At 38.0% G+C, this 21,496-nt stretch overlaps 1 protein-coding gene across 2 annotated transcripts; it reads right to left on the bottom strand.

Annotated features, from left to right (window-relative positions):
• Positions 1-1,616: 1,616 nt before the first annotated feature.
• On the bottom strand, positions 1,617-21,046 carry LOC106090492 (solute carrier family 66 member 3). Of its 2 annotated transcripts, XM_059360669.1 has the most exons (6): positions 20,952-21,046; positions 20,761-20,850; positions 20,500-20,665; positions 10,358-10,617; positions 2,874-2,994; positions 1,617-2,061 (listed from the first exon to the last, which is right to left on the bottom strand). In XM_059360669.1, the coding sequence occupies exons 3-6, from the start codon at positions 20,657-20,659 to the stop codon at positions 1,931-1,933; spliced, it is 672 nt and encodes a 223-aa protein (XP_059216652.1). In that variant the 5' UTR covers positions 20,660-20,665; positions 20,761-20,850; positions 20,952-21,046; the 3' UTR covers positions 1,617-1,930. The 2 variants fall into 2 exon arrangements, with proteins under 2 accessions (XP_059216652.1, XP_059216651.1); XM_059360668.1 differs by lacking the exon at positions 20,952-21,046 and having other exon boundaries at positions 20,761-20,945.
• Between the last annotated feature and the right edge of the window lie 450 nt (positions 21,047-21,496).

Consider the following 21,496-nt stretch of genomic DNA (forward strand, 5'->3'; position numbering starts at 1 on the left):
GTATTGGAGTGTAAAATATGAATATGGTATTTAAATTTGAGACTAAGTACCCATTGGGCTACCCCAACCCCAAACACACATATTGGACGTTCATTTTCATAGAATATGTACGTTTGTCTGGAAGGAAACATAGGCTTTTTAGATATCAGGTGGAAGCAGACCCTCCCCCTTACCCCCAAAAACGCCACCCATATCTCAAAGTGGTCCGATGGGCACAATAAGGGTATCAAATGAAAGATATTGGAGACCAGAAACGAATATGGTACTAAAATTTGGATCCAAGTACACAGCGTTCAAGTCAAGGTGGCGCTTTCCCTCCTAAATATACGTCAAATGGTTTATTTGACCCATTATGACAATATGGGACTCAAATGAAAGGTATTTGAAAGTAGAAAACGAATTTGATATCCAATTTTGGAGCCAAGTGTTTTGGGGTAAGCCCTAAAGCACCCCCTAAACTGAACTTCATTTCCGTTGGAATATCTGAGGTGCCATCCCTCCCCTAATGAGAACATTACCCTATGGAAGAACATTACCACCAGGAACCGAAAAGGGGCAATTTCTTACACATCAATGAGTGCTTTCCGATTCAAGTTTAAACTCAATGATAAGGGACTTTTTTTATAGCCGAGTCCGAACGGTGTCCCGCAGTGCGACAACTCTTTGGGAAAAATTTTTAAATGACCATGCATGGCATTGTACCTCGCAAATGTCGCCAACATTAAGAGGGGATAAACAACGCTTGGTCTGATGTTCTCGCCAGGATTCGAACGCGTTTAGCGTCATAGCTTACAATGGCACGAATTCGATATCCGCATTCAGGGCGAAGTGTCCCCACCATAAAAAGATATAAGAGAGTTAAAGAAGGCGCAGTGGAGGGGGCCCGGTTCGGCCAGTAAAGTATATACATATATTCTTGATCGTCTCGAAATTCCCGTCCGTCCATCTGTCGAAATCACGATAGCGGTCGAACGCGCAGAGCTAGCCGCTTGTTATTTTTCACAGATACTTTATATTGAGGTAGGTCGATGGGGATTGCAGATGGGCCATATAGGTTCAGATTTGGATAAAGCTCCCATATGAACTGATCTCTCGATTTGACTTTTTGAGCCCATGGAAGCCACAATTTTTGTCCGATTTGGATGAAATTTTGCACGTAGGGTTCTGTTATGGCTTCCAACAACTGTGCGAAGTACGGTCCAAATCGGTCTTTAACCTAATATAGCTCACATATAAACCGATCTCTCGATTTGACTTCTTGAGCCCATGGAACCCACAATTTTTGTCCGATTTGGCACATAGTGTTCTGTTATGACTTTCAACAACTGTGCCAAACCAAACCGTCCATATAAACCGATCTCCCGATTTGACTTTTTGTGGCGTCTTGTTCTCTTCTTCTTGACTTCTTGTGACTCCCTCCTATGGTGGAGGGTATAAAAACGATTAGGGATTATGTGAGTAGGCCGGGGTTTTGGCATAGATGTTTTTGAGATTAGTTTTCATTATTTAGGCTTAGACTTATGATAGACTTGGGTACATGCCCATAGCTGTATAGGGAAGGCCAACTGAACCTAACCCTAGGCATATACAACAACAAAAAACTCCATAACTTCAAATAATTGTACATAATGTTCTTAACAATCAAAAATTTTATTGGTCATAATTAATAAAGGCCATTGAACTACAACATTAACGAATAATCTCTCAAGTTAAAATTGAATACAAAAATAAAGAAAATACATATACAAAATTCCTTTGTACAAAGTAGCGTATGTGTGTGTGTGTGTGTGTGTATATGTAATATTAAAAGTGTAAATAATTTATTTTACTAAAATAGAAATCTCTATCTTTGCTGATGCTGCCAATAGTTTTCATCATAATTGTCGATGTAGCTGTTTCGAGTTTTTTTCTCTTTAGCTTCTTTTAGCTTTTATTCCTTCTTCGTTTTCTTCTTGTAAATGCAGGCTGCCACAAATACAGATGAACTCAAAAAGGTTGATATCAGGAAATTCGATAACAACATCCAATCGTGCGATTGTACATACACAGTGTAGATGCGAGCTAAATGAATTAGGAATAAAATAAAGAAAAATGTTCTTATTATATAATCAGCAATCTATTATGTATAGGGTGATCAAACCAGCGGTTGCTTTTTAAACTCTTAGACTCTGTTAGTTTAGACTGTTTGCATTAAAATGTTTATGAATTGGATTTAACTAAATCCAAAAACAAATCTTGTCCATTAACATTGCCCTTTTGGGGATTTAAGTGACATAAACACAACCGTACATGCGTATACATGAATGTGCATATCACACACATCCATACAGTTGTTTATTTTGGTACTTTTATCGATTATTCAGACATGAAATCGAATGTATTTGGGATTAAAAAATAAATCCTGCAAAAATGGGATTTATTTTGTACGGTAAAATCTTTAAAAAAAATACAGGGGCCGAATTAACGCATACGTGAACGAGTCAAATCGTTCCAAATCTCTCTATTGTGAATTACGTATCTCTTTATTGAACGGGAATTTTTGAAATTTAAGAAGGCGATTGTTTAAATTTGAAATTGATTATAAACACTTTGACATAAAAATGTTTATGCAGGTGACAGAACATCCATTAAATACGAGATGAAATTTCATTGGATACGAATGATGAAGCTTGGTCAGCTATGAAATCGCGATTTCCGTTGCCTGCCCAATACATTTTTAGCACACCACATTTTGCCTTAACTTTTTAAAAACATTTTTATTTAGCGCGGCAAATATATGAATGAATGGTGTTCCATCTTTAAGCTCTTTCCATTTTAAAATTCACCTTTTTTCATAGACCACCCTATACATTTTAACGTGTGTTTATACTCACTCATATTTGTGAAGGCAGATAGGAACCAAGTCATGCGACTTACAGAACTGGCATCTTTTGTGCGTAGTATGGCAACCAATTGTAAAACTTTGCTAGTGGCTCCAATGGGGGTACAGAAGGGCTAAAAGGTCAATAGATCGTTTACTTATTGAATATATTACAAGATTGTGGAAGCTTTTTTTGATTAGAATTAGCATGGAGTAAAAATTTGCTTTAATACAGATTTTTTAAATTATAAAAGTGTATTAAAAATTATGATTTTATGTAGAATGAAAATTAAATGTAAACAATGTTTGGGAACATTTTAAAATGTGTTTATGCCGCATAAAAATCCTATTTAAAAATTTAAGTTTTACATAGACATTATGTTTTTATTTGTTTTTTTAGTTTTTCAGTTTTTTTTAGATTTTTTTTCTAAATATTTTTTTTAAATTTAGTATTATACTGTGGAAGAAAAATCTTTTTTTTTTCGATTCGATTATGAAAGTTGAGGTAAGACAAGTAAAAATGTATTTAGTTCGGTCGTGCAGAACGTTGGATACCATCCACCATCGATATATTCATTATCCTATTTTAATATTACTCCAATATTTTATCCAATAAATATAAGTAAGTACACAATATTATACCCATAGTAATATGCAAATATCGGCTTATCTGATATTTAATTCAGGTGCCCAGAAACCTTATACCTCACAGCTTCAGGGAAATCGGGCAATAATTCAGTCTTTAAGATTGGTATATGTAATAGCTACATTTAAATAGGGTACGATTTACGGCCCAACATTAGTGGCCTACTGTCTGACCATAAGCAGTGTTCTACTGTTAAGTCAATCTCGAACCCCGCTAGAAGGGATGACAGGACCTCAGTCACTTTTGCGAGACGTAACCATGACTGACCCGAAGAGATAGGCCAAGTTTTCAATTTATTGTGTATCCCGAGCCGAGCCATCACTATTTACCGTGGGCAAGGTTACAAATGTCCTCCGTAGCGCCAAATCGTCCAAGGCGTTGGGCCCCGACGGAATCTCTACACTGATGCTGAATAGTCTGGATCTACCTGAAGTTGAGTGCCTTACAACTGTCCTCAACCTGTCTTTGAACACTCTTATAGTACCTTATGTCTGGAAGATGGGCAGAGCGATCACGCTACTGAAGCCTGAATAGGACCCGAGTAAGGGGGAGTCGTACCGATTGATCTCCCTTCTTTCACCAGTACCCAAAAGACTCGAGCTCGTTGGAGAATTTCCATTCGCCTTGCATCACCATGGATTTAGGAGACTGCATAGCACAACGAAGCCAAACTCTTTGAGGACCTGTGGGGTCGCCAGTAATTTGTGGAATTTAGAGATAAGAAATCGAAACACCGTAGAGTGAAACTTCCTCAAGTAGATAACTCAATCACTGTTTAACCTCTACCTAACTTCCATCCCCCTCCTACAACGAAGGACAAATCAACACCAACCATCTCTTTGTTGACTACAAAGCGGCTTTCGATACTCCTTTACATTCAAGCCATGTCTGAGTTTGGTATCCCCGCAAAATTAATAAGACTCTGCAGGGCAACACTTGCTGATACGCGTTCCTCAGTAAGAATAGAAAAGAATCTCTCCGAACCATTAAATACCAAACGAGGTTTCAGACAAGGAGACAGCCTATCGTGTGATCTCTTTAATATCCTGCTGGAGAAGATTATACGAGATGCAGATGTGGCACACTACTCACAAGAGAACACGTGCTACTCGCCTATGCCGACGACATCGACATCATAGGTGGGTCACCGGAAGTAATAACTGCTGCCTTTGAGAGAATGGAAAGAGAGCCAGTGAAAATGGGTCTGGCAGTAAATGGAGATAAGACGAAACGGATGGTTTCCACTCCCAAAACACCTTGTACAACCGAGCAGATAAAGAAAATGGAGAAAATTGGGAACCACAACCGAGCAGATAAAGACACTGGAGAAACTTGGGAACCACAACTTTTAGAGATAGTCAGCAACTTTATCTACCTTGGCACCGCCGTAACCGAAGAGAATGACACCAGTTTTAAAATAAAGCGAAGAATAATACTGGCACACAGATGCTACTTTGGACAAAGTAAGCAGCTTAGAAACAAGGCCATCCTCGACAGACGAAGATTACACTATACAAGACATTGATACTACCCGTGTTGTTATATGGTTCTGAAGCATGGGTACTTGTGGAAGCAGATGAGGCAGAGCTTGGAGTATTTGAAAGAAATATTCTTCGTAAAATATATGTACCAGTTTGCGTTAATGGAGACGATGTATGAACCACGAGCTGTATGACGACGATAGCATAGTTACACGCATCAAAATACAACGGGTCATGTTGTCAGAATTGATGAAAAAGCTCCAGCAAAGAAGTCTTTTGAAGGCAAACACGGTGGTACACGCAAACCGGGAAGTCCAAAAGCCAGTGGTGGAGGACACCTCGAAACTTGGTATCAGAGATTTTAGAATGAGCGCAGAAGATCGAGGCGCTTGGAAGCTATTCTACGTTCAGCTAGTGGAACAAATGTTCTGTCATAGCTAATTAAAGTAAAGTATGATTTCCAACAACTGTGCCAAGTACGGTCCAAATCGGTATATAACCTGATATAGCTTCCATATAGACCAATTTCCCGATTTGACTTCTTGAGAGCTTACAAGATACAATTTTTGTCCGGTTTGACTTAAATTTTGCACATAGCGTTCTCTTATGACTTCTAACAACTGTACTAAGTAGAGTCCAAATCGGTCTATCATCTGGCATAGCTCCTATGTAAACCGATCTGCCGATTTGATTTCTTCTGTGAAATTTTGCATGTGGTGTTCTGTTACGACTTCCAACAACTCTACGGTCCAAATCAGTATATAACCTGATATAGCTCCCATACAAACCGATCTCTCGATTATCCTTGTTCGATTCCTAGAAGCTGGTTTGACAAGAGTTTGGTATGTAGAATAAAATTATGCCCTTAAACTAAATTTAGTTTGTATACATTTTTAGCAGAATCCATGGTGGTGGGTTGCCAAGATTCCGCCTGGCCGAACTTAGCACGCCTTACTTGTTTTTTTTTTTTGTGTTCCACACTGTTATTATTTACATTTAAAAATCTTTATTTATGAATCAAATGTACATTTAAAGCAATACTTACATGTTTTTGGTGATATATATACAATAGAGAAAATAGCGAAAGCAATGAAGGCAGGGCTGTTAGTGAGTTGAGATGAGTGTTTTTTTTTTTTTTTTGTTTTCATGCATTGTTAATTTATTGTTTTTTAGATGACATCATGTGCAATTCTTTGTTATGGTTTCTCTATTATTTAGACACAACACTTGCAAAATCACATTTAAAGCACTTTTGCACAAAATTACATACTTCAAAGAGTTTCACAAAATCATAGCCACAAGTGTGAGGAACTTTTTTCTTAAAACAAAAATTACCAATATTCCAAAAGATACTAATTAATTATTTATTAAAAGAAAAATTATATATCCTTAACATATAATATCAAATTTCTCTAAAAACAAGCACAAATCTAACCAGTAAGGAAGGGCAAAAGTCGGGCAGTGCCGACTGTATAATATCCTACACCTACTCTATAAGTACAATGTGGGACCTATATCCAATTCAGAACTAATTTTGATGGATCTCGGCGAGCAAATATGTTCAAAGTGTAGAAACTATTACGGTTGACAAATGACAACATTATGGTAAATTACCCAAAATCTGACTAACATATTTATATATGGGAGCTAGCAAACTCCTCAGATACTGTGGCAGTCGTCGAGGAAAGAGTTTTGCAAAATTTTGGAAAGATGGGTCAATAAATGCGCTTCCTGCGACTCTAGAAATTTAAATCGGGCGATATATATATATGAGAGTTATATCTAAATATGAACCGATTTCCATGAAATTCACCTCTTGACTCTCATATGAGAGAAAATCCCTCCTGGCAAATTTCGGTGAACAAAAGACCATTTTATTGCAATATTAATGCAAATTGGGCGAATATATATATGGAAGCTATATCTAAATCTGAACCGATTTTGAACAAACCCTATGTATATTGTGGTAGTCGTCGAGGAAAGCGTTGTGCAATATTTTGGCAAGCTTTGTCAATAATAGTCCTTGCTGTGGCTCTAGGAGTGAAAATATATATATATATATATATATATATATATATATATGTATATATATATCGCCCGATTTTCACTCCTAGAGCCACTGCAAGCACTTTTATTGACAAATCTTGCCAAAATATTGCACAACGCTTTCCTCGACGACTACCACAATATACATAGGGTTTGGTCAAAATCGGTTCAGATTTAGATATAGCTTCCATATATATATTCGCCCAATTTGCATTAATATTGCAATAAAATGGTCTTATCCAGATCTGAACCGATTTTTTTCCAATTTCAATAGGCCTTGTCTCTACGCCGATAAACATGCCTGTATCAAATTTGAAGACGATCGGATGAAAACTTCTCCCCAAAGAGGTGTCGCCCTGCGGCACGCCGTTCGGATTCGGCTAAAAAAAGGAGACCTCAAAATTGAATCGGACGGCACTCATTGATTTGTGAGAAGTTTGTCCTAGTTCCATAATGGAATGTTCATGGGCAAATTTGTATTACAAGCATTGAAAGGTCTCGTTGTCTCCAGGTTTACCGTCGAATAATTTCAACTTCATAACCGCAGACTTCCCCTTTCAATCTATATATATAAAAGATTTGAGTGACTGACTGACTGGCTGATCATCGCCCAGCCCCAACGGCTAAAGCTAGTATCATGAAATTTTGCATGAATGTTGGTCTTGAGTCATAGGCACGGGTTAAGGCTGGATTTGGTGATATTCGTACGATTAGGTACTAAAAAGTACCAATAAATACGAAATGATACATATTTCCCCAACGCGAACGAAAAGGGCTAGAATTCTCAGCTCTTGGGCTCAAATAAAAGAACGTCTCGAAAAATAAAGTTTGGTACAAAAATAATGGAAAACTTACCGGAAAAGGGAGAAATAGTATTTTAGTATCGCAATTGGTACTATTTGGTAATTTCTTTGTAAATTGAATTAGAGCTCTAAATTTTGGAACTTAGGTACAATATGGAAATCTTAATTGGGTAACATTAAGAGTTTTTGAAAATTTTTACATTTAAGAACCAAAAAAAGTACCAAAAAGTACGAAATGGGCGGATGGATAGAGGTAGAACTTTGTAATTTGACTTAAAAGGATGAGAGTGAAAAGAAAAATATGATAAATTGTACTAGTATCGGGAGTAAACGTACGCATTTGGTACCAATTTGTAATTTCTTTACAGATGGAGCTCGAGTTCGGAAATTTGGCATGTAGGTACAACTACATTCAAAATTCTATCTATTCAAAATTTCTATATTTTGATACTATTTGGTACTTTCATTACAAATAGAGCTAGAGGTCTGGAATTTGGCATGTAAGTACAACTTTGAAACATATGACGGGTAACTATGATCTGTTTCCAATTCGTACATTTTGGTACCAATATCGGTACCATTTGGTACTTTCTGTGCAGATGGAGCCAGAAGACTGAAATTTGGGATGTAAGTAAAACTTAGAAATATATGATGCCCGACTAAATGATTTTTTCACAATTCTAAAATTTTGGTACCAAAATTGGTACTATTTGGTACATTCTTTGTAGATGGAGCTAGAGGTCCGAAATTTGGGATATAGGTACAACTAAGAAATACATGATGGATGACTAAATGATCCATTCAAAATTCATACATTTTGGTAACAAAATTGGTTAGGTTAGGTCGAAAAGAGGGTGCAGATATTAATCTGCCCCATGCCACTATGGACATACGCCTAAGCCAGTAATCGGCTTGTTGTGCGCTCCAATACCAAATTGGTACTATTTTGTATTTTTGTTCAGATGGGTCTTGAGGTCTGAAATTTGGCATGTAGGTACAACTAAGAAATCTATGATGGGTGACTAAGTTTTCTATTAAAAATTCGTACATTTTGGTACCAATTGGTACTTTCTGTTCAGATGGAGCTAGAGGTGCGAAATTTGGCATATAGGTACAACTGAGAAATAAATGATGGATGACTTCATTCAAAATTCCTACATTTTGTACCAAAATTGGTACTATTTTGTACTTTTTGTTCAAATGGATCTTGAGGTCTGAAATTCGGCATGTGGGTAACACAAAGAAATAAGTAATGGTCGGCTAAATGATCTATTCACCATTCGGATATTTTGGTACCATTTGGTACTTTTATCGTAGATAAAGCTAAAGGTCCGAAATTTAGCATGTAGGTACAAATAAGAAATATATGATACACACATTTTGGTAAAACTGCTACCATTTGCATATGAAACTATAGGTTTAAAATTTGGCATGTAGATACAAGAAGGAAATATGTAATGGGTGACTAAATGATGTATTCAAAATTCGTACATTTCGGTACTAAAAAGTCCAAAATAGGTACTAAAACATACAAAAAGGTATTTCCTTACCAATTGAGCTAAAGCGCTCAAACGTGAGATTCATTAATACCTTGACAATATATATTGGACGACTAAATGATTTTTCCGATGTTTTGTAATTCTTGGTACAATTTCGTTACTTTCTTTACAAAAGTGGACCGATTTCTGAAATTGTATACACAATTATAACAAAACTTCATAATCTTATAAACTGAGTGCCTACTTAGGCTTTTGAAAGTCCCACACTAAAAAGGGGGTAGCGAAGCGGACCACCGTGTTTCTGGTTAATAGTATAATTTAACATGGATGCATAGCGTTTAAAGGAGGAAAAGATTTCAATTTGTTTCTTTTTTTTATTTTCAAAATCTGATTCTAATTGAGAAAAGTATTTTCATGAAACGTATTTTTCGGAATTACACATTATGTTAATGAAGCAAAAAAATAGACGAAATAAAAATAAAATGTAATAAAAGTTAACATAAATCTTAAATAAAAATTTCGAAACCTGTTTGAATTTGAATGTAAAAACAACCTAAATTTATTTCCTTATTTTAAATATAGCACAAAACAAACATTGAAAAAATTCCCACACAAACCAGTTGCTCTTTTTTAAAAGCAAATGAAATGAAGACCTGCGAAACCCCAAAAATCACCGTTGTGGTTTTATCAAATGATATCAATACGAGTACCAAACGAAATTGTGGTCTACCAGAATTTCATGTTTCTTTTGCTATGAGACAAACACAAAATTATTATCAAAGCAAAGTGACAACGAAAAACACATATTTAAGCAGAAATGATTAATTAAAGCTCCACCGAAACTCATCAATGATTAGTAGTAGGTAGCCCATGCCAGAATTTTATAAACAAACCAAATAATATGTAAAGCATATGCAGCAATAAATGAAAACAGCAAACATAAGTGCAACAAACAAATATAAGTGCCAGGAAAAACCTTAAACCACACAAAATTTTAAATAGTTTTTGCATTTACTACTTACCACCAAAAATTGTAAAATCATCAATGGGAACATTTTCATGTAGATCAGTGTCGCAATGATGACATAGAACACAGCAACTACTCGTGTGCGTAGACCCAACAGATTTTGATATTTAAATGCAAAATATATGAGAACATATTCTTGCAATAACAATATGGGATATTCCATATACGAGAGGAAATCATAATCATTGGTATAGTTGTAGGATATCATAACCGTGTAACTGAATAGCTCCAAGCATAGGCCAAAAATACTAATGCCTGTAAAGAGAAGAAAATTAAATTACTGAAACGGCAGCCAAATTTATTATCTAGTGTCTAGTCGAAAGATCATGACAACATGGAACTCAAGTAGGTGCGGACCCTCCCCCATACCCTCATTTTCAAAAACGTCAGATCTCGGAGATGGGTCCACGGATTTAAGCGAAATTTTGCATGCCATGCCACCACAAAAACACGAAATTGGTACAAAATTTTGGGGTCAAATAACCCGGGGGGACGCCCCATCCCAAAACCCACCCGAAATTACGAAAAAAATTGGTAGGTATTTAAGAGAAGAATACAAAAATGGCATTAAAATTTCACCATAAGAATCGGGAGGTTCCCCCGCTCCCAAAAACACCACCCAACGGGACACTTTTATCGCCTTGGGCAATATGGATATCAAAGGAAAGGTATTTAAAAGTAGAGTACACATAAAAAATTACTGTGGGGGGTGGCTGAGGGGCCTCCCCACCCCGCAGCAGGACATATTTTCCAATTGGGACAATATGGTTATCAAATGAAAGGTATTTAAAAGTCTGAGGCGCCCCCACCCCCAAAAAAAAGCCCCTCAACAGGGCATATTTACCGATTGGGACAATATGGATATCAAATGAAAGGTGTACACATCTGCTATAAGAATTTGGTCCAAGGTGTCTACGGGGCCTCTCCAACCCCAAAACGGACATGAATGTCCAGCGTCACAAAATGGGTATAAACTTAAAGGTCTTTGAGAGTTGACTACGAATTTGATATACACATTTGGGACAGAGCCTGGGACCGGCCCACACGCTACATACCATTCAATAGGACGTGTAGTTTGATCGGGACAATATGGGGGTCAAACGAAAGGCCTATGTCAGTAGAGTTCGAATCTAATGTTGATATAAGGATTCAAGTATCTGGGTCACGTCCTGCCGTTCAGCCGGACATGTAGATCTCGACATTAAAGGACTCTTTAAAAAAGTGGTATCCCAAGTGGTAGCTTTAAAATATAATTTTAAATGAAGGTAACCAATACAAAAAAAAATAAATTCGTGTGGATTTCAATGAGTTCCGCAGCCCTGAATATCTTGATCGCCAAATCGTGCTTTAGCACAATGCTAATATTATTTCAAGGTCCGCCCCTTAACTACCTTCAAATCGATCATATTTGCCTACTATGGCGCAATAAATAAAAGGTATTTGATAGAAAACGAATTTGATATCCACTTTTGAGGCCAGGTGTTTGAGGATCATCACATCCCATAAACTCCCCCTAAACCCATGGCATTTGGGGCTCAAATAAAAGAAAATAGATAGTAGAGCATGATGCTGATATTTTTTCAGGGTGAAATGGGTGGGTGGGCGTGCGCCCCAAATGCCAAAGGGGGCTCAAATCTGATATATATTTTATGGCCAAGTGTTTCAGGTACAACTCATCTCATTAACTCCATCTGAACCACACATATACCGACTATAGCAATATGTAGCTTAAAATTTGGTTTTTGGGAGTAGAGTATGAATCTTTCGGGGCAAAGGGTTTAGCTACTCCAATACACCACCAATCGATCCCATGGCAGCCGGTTGTACGCACCGGATTGATCCGATGAAATCCTCATCGGCAAGGGCTGCTGCCTCGTGTTTTTTCGTCATGGGAGAGGCATATCCCGGAGTGCCTTCTCCGCACGCTTCTGGTCCGTGCCGGGATTGAAAAGAACCCCGGACCCTGGTTCTGTTCGGTTTGCCAGAACCGCCTCCATCATCGGTCGGTGTCGGTGATGTGTAACCGGTGCATGGAGTGGGTACATTTCCGATCTTGCTCTGGCCTAACTTCACTACGGGAGTATAGTCATACTGGTTATGTCGCAAGGTACTGTGCGAACATAGCCAGCAGTGGGCCACAAGCGTCGTCGTCATCGCCTTCTACGTCCTCGTCGTCGGACTATGTGACCCCTCCGACCTCTCCCTTATGGCAATTTACGCAACGGCAGCATCCCAGCCCAAATTTTGCCAGCCCAGTACCGGGAAGTGTATCGTTTTTGCAGTTTAACTGCAACGGACTTCGTGGCAAGATCGATGAGATTTTGGACTCGGAAGAGCATATTGGTCGCAGCGATCCAGGAGACAAAGCTGACCAACACCTGCAGCTTGCACAATTGTCACGGTTACAATGTGCTACGTAAGGATCGCTCAAGGAATGGAGGTGGGAGGTGGGGATTGGCCTTCGTGATACACCATTCCGTGCAATATAGACCTATCTCGCCTGCGCATAGCGCTAGTGACCTCTACATGGAATGCATGGGAATAGCAGTCAGGTCCGGTACTGCCGAGATAGAGCTATACAACGTGTACATACCGCCGGTTGATAGATGTGTCCCGATTAATGGCCAGGCTTACAACCCCGACATAAGTGGGTTGCTATCTGGGCATAATCGTCTCGTTCTAGGGGACTTTAATTCACATCACACGTCATGGCATTCTCCCCAAGGTAACGACCAGCGTGGCATAGCTTTGGCAGAGCAGATTGAAAGCTCCACGTTTTGCACGGTGAATGAGGATGCCCCCACTAGGATTACGAGGAGGTGCAGCAGCTCGCCAGACATCTCCATTGCATCCCCTGATCTCCTGAGTGACGTATCCTGGCAAGCCGTCATCTCTTTGGGGTCAGATCACCTCCCCATAATTCTCACCATCGACCGAACACCCGACTTCATAACCATTGAGCGCCGGACGTTTATCAATCAAAAGAAGGCCGATTGGGCTGGCTTCAGAGAGTATACCAACTGCTACCCCCCTCTGATGTGCTAGTGGCCGAGAAGAAATTCCGACATCATAAACGCAGCAGCCGCTCGCTTTATACCAGCCGGTCGAATACCTCAAGTGCGGCCCAATTTCCCGGCGCAAGCAGTAGTACTCGCAGACGAGCGTGATGGGATTCGTGGTATGAACCCCGCTAAACCTAGAATCAGCGAGCTGAATCTGGAAATAAACAGGGTAGTCAACGAACATAAGCGGAATTTGTGACTGGAGCACTTGGAGCAATGTAAATTAGGCAAACGGTGGTCTACTGTTAAGTCACTCTCGAACCCCGGTAGACGGGATGACAGGACCTCAGTCACTTTTGGCGAAATAACCGTGACTGGTCCGAAGAGATGCGCCAGGTTGTTCAGCCGTCAATTTATTGTGCATCTCGAGAGTGACAGGGCAAGGAGGAAAGCCATTCGCCGTATTTGTGGTCTCCGAGCCGATGAACAGCCATCACAATTTACCGTGGGCGAAGTTACAAATGTCATCCGTGGCGCCAAATCATCTAAGGCGTTGGGGCCAAACGGAATCTCTACATTGATGTTGAAGAATCTGGATTCACCCGGAGTTGAGTACCTTACCATTGTCCTCAACCTGTCTTTGAACAATCTTATAGTTCCCGATGTCTGGAAAATGGGCAGTGATCCCGCTACTGAAGCCTGGAAAAGACCTGGAAAGGGGAGTCGTACAGACCGATCTCCCTTTTCTCACCAGTGGCAAAGACGCTTGAGGAATTACTCCTCCCGAGCCTCGTAGAAGAATTTCCATTCGCCGAGCATCAACATGGATTTCGAAGACTGCACAGCACAACAACAGCTTTGCATGCCATCACCGCACACATTTGCCGTGGCTTGCTTGCTCACCTATAAGAGTAGACGAGAATCGCCACCACAACACGTTATAACAACAACAACACCAAGAAAAAAAACTCTCACCAGCGAGAGAATGATCCATTAACCCAATTCAGGCCTCTACAGTACTCCAGTATGACAAAAAGACTAAGACTAGACATCCTTCAAGCACGGAAAGTTCACCCATTATCCTGTTTTCTCCTGGCAGTTGCTGGACCGTCTCCAACTCCTCGACGTCATTGCACATCCTGCAGAAATTTGCCTCTCCTTACGTCCAGCGCGACGCCAAACACCTGACGTTGCAATGATCAGTCAGGTATCCCATCAGGAGTCCTGAGTCATGTTTTCTCAGCCTCAGGGTAAGTGACACCCTCTTTTGCGAAATACTTGTCCACAGGGTCTTTGTCACGCTATAACCTACAGCACCAGCTCAAGCCTTATTCATCGTTAGGTCATCGTAGAGGGTATCCACCCAATCAAAAAGCTCGCACAGTGGGCTCGGACAGAGGGCTCATCGATTCCATACCAAGATCTGCGGAAAAAAGGGATCCATCCGTTGACGGGATAGCTGCCGTTCAAAAATTTGCCTGATGTGCGTTCAAAAATCATCGTCAGGTCATCGCCTTCTGCGTCCTCACCGTCGGACCTCTCCCATGCATCAATTTACGCAACAGCAGCACCTCAGCTCCAATATTGCCAGGCCATTGCCGGGAAGTGTATCTTTCTTGCAATTGAATTGCAATGGTCTGTGGGGCAAGATCAACGAGATCGTGAATTTTATGAGTCGGTAGAACATATTGGTTGCAGCTATCCAGGAGACAAAGCTGGCCAATACCTGCAGCCTGCACAGTTGTCACGGATACAATGTGCTACGCATGGATCACTTAAGGAATGGAGGTGGCGGATTGGCCTTCGTGATACACCATTCCGTGCATTATAGACCCATCTCGCCGGCGCCTGGCGCTAGTGACCCCAACATGGAGGGTAGCAGTCAGGTCCGTTAACGCCGAGATAGTGTGTACATACCGCCGGTTGGTAGTTGTAATCCAGTTAATTGTCAAGCCTAAAAGCCGACATAAGTGGGCAAGTGTCTAGCCATAATCGTCCGATTCTAGGAGACTTTAATGCGCATCTCGTTTCATTGCATTCTCCCTTCATGGCATATATGTCTGGAACAATTGAAGCAATGTAACTTAGGTACCGCTTTAGGCAAGCTGTAGGCTGTAGTTAGTTCTCTCCCGAACCCAAGAGAAAATTATGAAAGGACTTCAGTCACTATTGGTGGCGTTACTGCAATTGACCCTTAGAGATAAGCCAGGGTTGTTCAACCGACAAATTATTGAGCTTTCCGAGATGCTAGGAGGAGAGCCATTCGTGGTCTCCCAGCCGATGGACAGTCGTTACAATTAACCATCAACGCCAAAATTTCCATGAAATTTTCTCTCAAGACAAAATTTTTGTAATTTTGTTGTATTGTATCGGCTATAGGTCCATTAAAACACAAATATTTAAGGTTTTTTTCTTTTATTTTTCTCCAATATTTCGGTAGACTCCGTCTACCATTTTCAAGGCTAGTTGTATTTAAATAAAAAAACAGAAAAACACAAATTTTAGTAAAAACGAATCACACAATAAAAACAGAAAAACAATAATTTTTAAGAAACTTTAATTCCTATTACATTTAATGAGTTGTTACACGAACTATTGTCTGTTGGCAACTAAATGTTCTCTTCTGCTGTGCTTGTTGACTGTGTGGCGGTATACCTTCGCGCAGCTTTCTATATCTTTCTTGAAATTCATTCTCTCGTCAGGCGGTAAGTCGATGATATGCAACATCTCGAGAGTGAATCTTCGTCTGTAATTGTTCTCTTGAGCTAAGATGTCCACATCGTTGAGGTTTGGCTTATGACCAGTCAATGCACAGTGGGCTGCTAGTGCAGTTTTCTGCTCGATTGGTCTATTATTGGCTTTTTGGTCAGATTTATGTGCAGATAACCTAGTTTTCAATTTCGTCATGGTAGTGCCAATATATGCCATCGGGCATATATTGGACTTGTCGCCGTTACATCTAATTTTATATACCACGTTTGATTTCTCCTCATTTTTAATTTTACATTTTGTCTTGCTGAATAATTCATTCACAGTTTTGCCTGTTTTTAATGCGAGATGGTATTTGTCCTTGTCGTATAGATTTGATTTGCCAAATCTTTCGGAGAATCCTTGTATGTATGTTAGCGATTTATAAATTTTTCCTTTTGTAGGCTGCTCTCCGTCTATGATTTTTCCAAGACGTTCCTTGGCCTTGCCTAATAGTGAATTAATTGTCCAATTAGGGAAGTCGTTGGCTCTAAGAATTGCCTTTATTTTCCTCTCATTGTCAGGATGAAAGTCTGGATCACTAATGCTAAGTACTCTTCTTATAAAATTCGTTGCTGTGTTTGTTATTACTCTCTTGTGGTGTTTAGAGTAAAAATTGATTAATCTTCCGGAAGCCGTCGATTTTTGATACCAATCTATTTTTAGCTGGTTGCCATGTCTATAAACTACCGAGTCCAAATAAGGTAGTTTCCTCATATTCTTCTATAGAGAATAGAGAGGAACAGGAGATGGGAAGAACCAAGCTTACAACATTGATAGACGATCACTTACGAAAGTCAAAGATGAGCATGAGAGACAAATATGTGGTGGACACAGTGTCTCAAACAAGAAAATATTTAAAGGAGAATGAGGATTTATTAATTTTAACGGCAGACAAGGGAGGAAAGACAGTGGCTTTGTACAAAGATGACTACGAGCAAAAAATGAAGGCAATAATACACGATATGTGTATGTATAGGCGCTTAAAGATTGACCCAACATCTAGGCTACAGACAAGGAACAACAAATTGGTGGATAAACTTCACAACTTGAATCTTATCAGCATCCAGGAGAAGAATAAATTGACCAGCAAGACCGCATTGGCCCCTCGAATATATGGACTCCCAAAGATCCATAAAGAAGGTACACCGTTGAGACCAATATGTTCATCAATAAACGCGCCGTCCTATCATCTATGTAGGTACATAGTGAATATTTTGAAAAATATCACCAAGGATTCCAAATATAATGTGAAAGACGCAGTGGACTTTAGAGCTAAGATAAAGAACATGACCATAGAAAATGACGAAGTTTTAGTATCTTTTGACGTGGTGTCCTTGTTCCCAAGTATTCCAATAAATTTAGCACTCCAGACAATTGAGAATAAATGGGACGAGATTGAAAAATATACCAATATTCCAAGGGAAATTTTCAAGGAAATTCTAACATTCTGCATTAAGGACAGCAGATATTTTAAATACGATGACAAGTTGTATGAACAGCTTAGAGGAATGCCAATGGGATCACCCGCTTCACCCATTATTGCTGACATCGTAATGGAGGAACTTCTCAATAACACATTTGACAAAATAAGAAAACCTAAGATATTGACAAAATATGTAGACGACATTTTCGCGATTTTGAAGAAATCAGACGTGGCAGAGACGCTGAAGACTCTGAACTCCTTCAACAACTACATCCAATTTACGAAGGAAGAAGAATATGATGGCAAACTACCTTATTTGGACTCGGTAGTTTATAGACATGGCAACCAGCTAAAAATAGATTGGTATCAAAAATCGACGGCTTCCGGAAGATTAATCAATTTTTACTCTAAACACCAGAAGAGAGTAATAACAAACACAGCAACGAATTTTATAAGAAGAGTACTTAGCATTAGTGATCCAGACTTTCATCCTGACAATGAGAGGAAAATAAAGGCAATTCTTAGAGCCAACGACTTCCCTAATTGGACAATTAATTCACTATTAGGCAAGGCCAAGGAACGTCTTGGAAAAATCATAGACGGAGAGCAGCCTACAAAAGGAAAAATTTATAAATCGCTAACATACATACAAGGATTCTCCGAAAGATTTGGCAAATCAAATCTATACGACAAGGACAAATACCATCTCGCATTAAAAACAGGCAAAACTGTGAATGAATTATTCAGCAAGACAAAATGTAAAATTAAAAATGAGGAGAAATCAAACGTGGTATATAAAATTAGATGTAACGGCGACAAGTCCAATATATGCCCGATGGCATATATTGGCACTACCATGACGAAATTGAAAACTAGGTTATCTGCACATAAATCTGACCAAAAAGCCAATAATAGACCAATCGAGCAGAAAACTGCACTAGCAGCCCACTGTGCATTGACTGGTCATAAGCCAAACCTCAACGATGTGGACATCTTAGCTCAAGAGAACAATTACAGACGAAGATTCACTCTCGAGATGTTGCATATCATCGACTTACCGCCTGACGAGAGAATGAATTTCAAGAAAGATATAGAAAGCTGCGCGAAGGTATACCGCCACACAGTCAACAAGCACAGCAGAAGAGAACATTTAGTTGCCAACAGACAATAGTTCGTGTAACAACTCATTAAATGTAATAGGAATTAAAGTTTCTTAAAAATTATTGTTTTTCTGTTTTTATTGTGTGATTCGTTTTTACTAAAATTTGTGTTTTTCTGTTTTTTTATTTAAATACAACTAGCCTTGAAAATGGTAGACGGAGTCTACCGAAATATTGGAGAAAAATAAAAGAAAAAAACCTTAAATATTTGTGTTTTAATGGACCTATAGCCGATACAATACAACAAAATTACAAGAATTTTAAACCAGGTCAACAATACCCTAACAGAGAAGACAAAATTTCTATAAAATTTTCTCTCAAGACAAAATTTCTATGAAATTTTCTCTCAAGACAAAATTTCTATGAAATTTTCTCTCAAGAAAAAATTTTTTTGAAATTTTCTCTCAAGACAAAATTTCTGACATTTTCTCTCAAGACAAAATTTCTGTGACATTTTCTCTCAAGACAAAATTTCTACGACATTTTCTCTCAAGACAAAATTTCTACAACATTTTCTCTCAAGACAAAATTTTTATGAAATTTTCTCTCAAGACAAAATTCTTATGAAATTTTCTCTCAAGACAAAATTTCTATGAAATTTTCTCTCAAGACAAAATTTCTATGAAATTTTCTCTCAAGACAAAATTTCTATGAAATTTTCTCTCAAGACAAAATTTCTATGAAATTTTATCTCAAGACAAAATTTCTGACATATTCTCTCAAGACAAAATTCTTATGAAATTTTCTCTCAAGACATAATTTCTGTGAAATTTTCTCTCAAGACTAAATTTCTATGAAATTTTATCTCAAGTCAAAATTTCTATGAAATTTTCTCTCAAGACAAAATTTCTACGACATTTTCTCTCAAGACAAAATTTCTATGAAATTTTATCTCTAGACAAAATTTCTATGAAATTTTATCTCTAGACAAAATTTCTATGAAATTTTCTCTCAAGACAAAATTTCTATGATATTTTCTCTCAAGACAAAAATTCTATGAAATTTTCTCTCAAGACAAAATTTCTGACATTTTCTCTCAAGACAAAATTCTTATGAAATTTTCTCTCAAGACATAATTTCTATGAAATTTTCTCTCAAGACTAAATTTCTATGAAATTTTATCTCAAGTCAAAATTTCTATGAAATTTTCTCTCAAGACAAAAAAATTTAATAAAATTTTCTCTAAAACAAAATTTTAATAAAATTTTCTCTAAAGACAAAATTTTTATAAAACTTTCTCTACATTCACAGCAGTACAAAAGGTATCAAAATGTAAAAAAATTTACAATATCACATATATGACCTTGTGCCTTGGATGGTGTAGGTTATTTAAGAATTAATATAATAAAATAGCATTTTCCACATCTGTCTATACATACATATGTATGTATGTATAAAAGCAATTTTATTACTTTATGATTCTTAACTTTTTTGGGAGACCTAAAACTGATTAATATAAACTAACGAAACAATTGTTAAAAAAATGCTATCTTTCACAACGGCCAGCTGACAAGTTAATATTTTTGATAACATTATGACGGCCAACGCATAGAATTTTCATTATTGTGGTGGCGGAGACATTTTTCATATCAACATATTGTACATATTTGATACGAAATGAAAATTTGGATGTTTGCCTCAAGAATAATGTATGCGCTGCAGTTAAAATGCCAAACTCAACAATATATACAATTTCGATTTATGTAAATAAAACTGAACGACTTTACTGGGTTCGCCAATCGACAATGAAAGCTAGAGGGATAGGTCGGTTCATTGTTAACCACTACTTTGTGCTACTTACCTTTGGAAGATTTATTTGCGCGGATTGTATTGATCTGTGGAACTTTTATGACCAAACATGATGACACCGTAATTAAACTTAAAATATCTGCCACTATTAGAACTAGGCCCTTGTCCATGTATCTAAGGACAGCCTCACCAAAGGTATCCACTTCCGCCATGGCTAACTGAAACGACGATTAGTGGATTAGTTAAAAATTTGAATTAAAATATTCACGACAAATACGTTAAGGCAATAGCAACATCAGATTTCAATTCTTACCTAATTTATTTTGCAGATAATATCACAAACAAATTTACAATAGCACTTATTTAAGCCCGCACACGCTATTTTCACACTGAACTCACTCTTCTGTAGCAGGTGTTTTGTTTAGACACAAATTTAATAATAATTAGTAATATTTTACATATATATATAATAAAATTTATTGTTGTTAGACGTAGAAGACTCACATACACACTAGGCAGCAAGCCTATGCTATGTACAAAATAAAGCGAAATATTTGCTTGCTAGGCTAGCTAATCATATCAGATGTTTAACTTCGAGCGGCAAGAACTATCATGCAAAATACAATCAGAATCGCTCGGTTATTATAATGCGCGATTGACGGCTACGTAACGTAAAGTCACATGGCTCAAACACTAAAAGTTATCTCATGAGAACTGCTGTTGACAGCCGGTTAGATTTGATGGTTGTTGTTTTCTTTTTTCTCGTATATTTTGTGCATATGTACATATACTTCCTGCCCACGTACTCACACATACGCACTTATTTATTTTTGTGTGTTGCAAATTGCAAACTGATTCAACCTAGATTTGAATCTCAAATCACTGAAAGGCAATTTATTGTAAACAGTATTCGTCTCTGGAACACCCTCCCATCATATATACAACTCATAAGCAATGCTATTGAAATCAAAAAGGAGCTACATGATTATTATAAGTAGAAATTGTATGTAGTCTAGCAGGATTCACTAATAGAAGGTTAGGTCACATGC

The sequence above is a fragment of the Stomoxys calcitrans genome, chromosome 1 (assembly GCF_963082655.1).
Source record: "Stomoxys calcitrans chromosome 1, idStoCalc2.1, whole genome shotgun sequence".
Taxonomy (NCBI): domain Eukaryota; kingdom Metazoa; phylum Arthropoda; class Insecta; order Diptera; family Muscidae; genus Stomoxys; species Stomoxys calcitrans.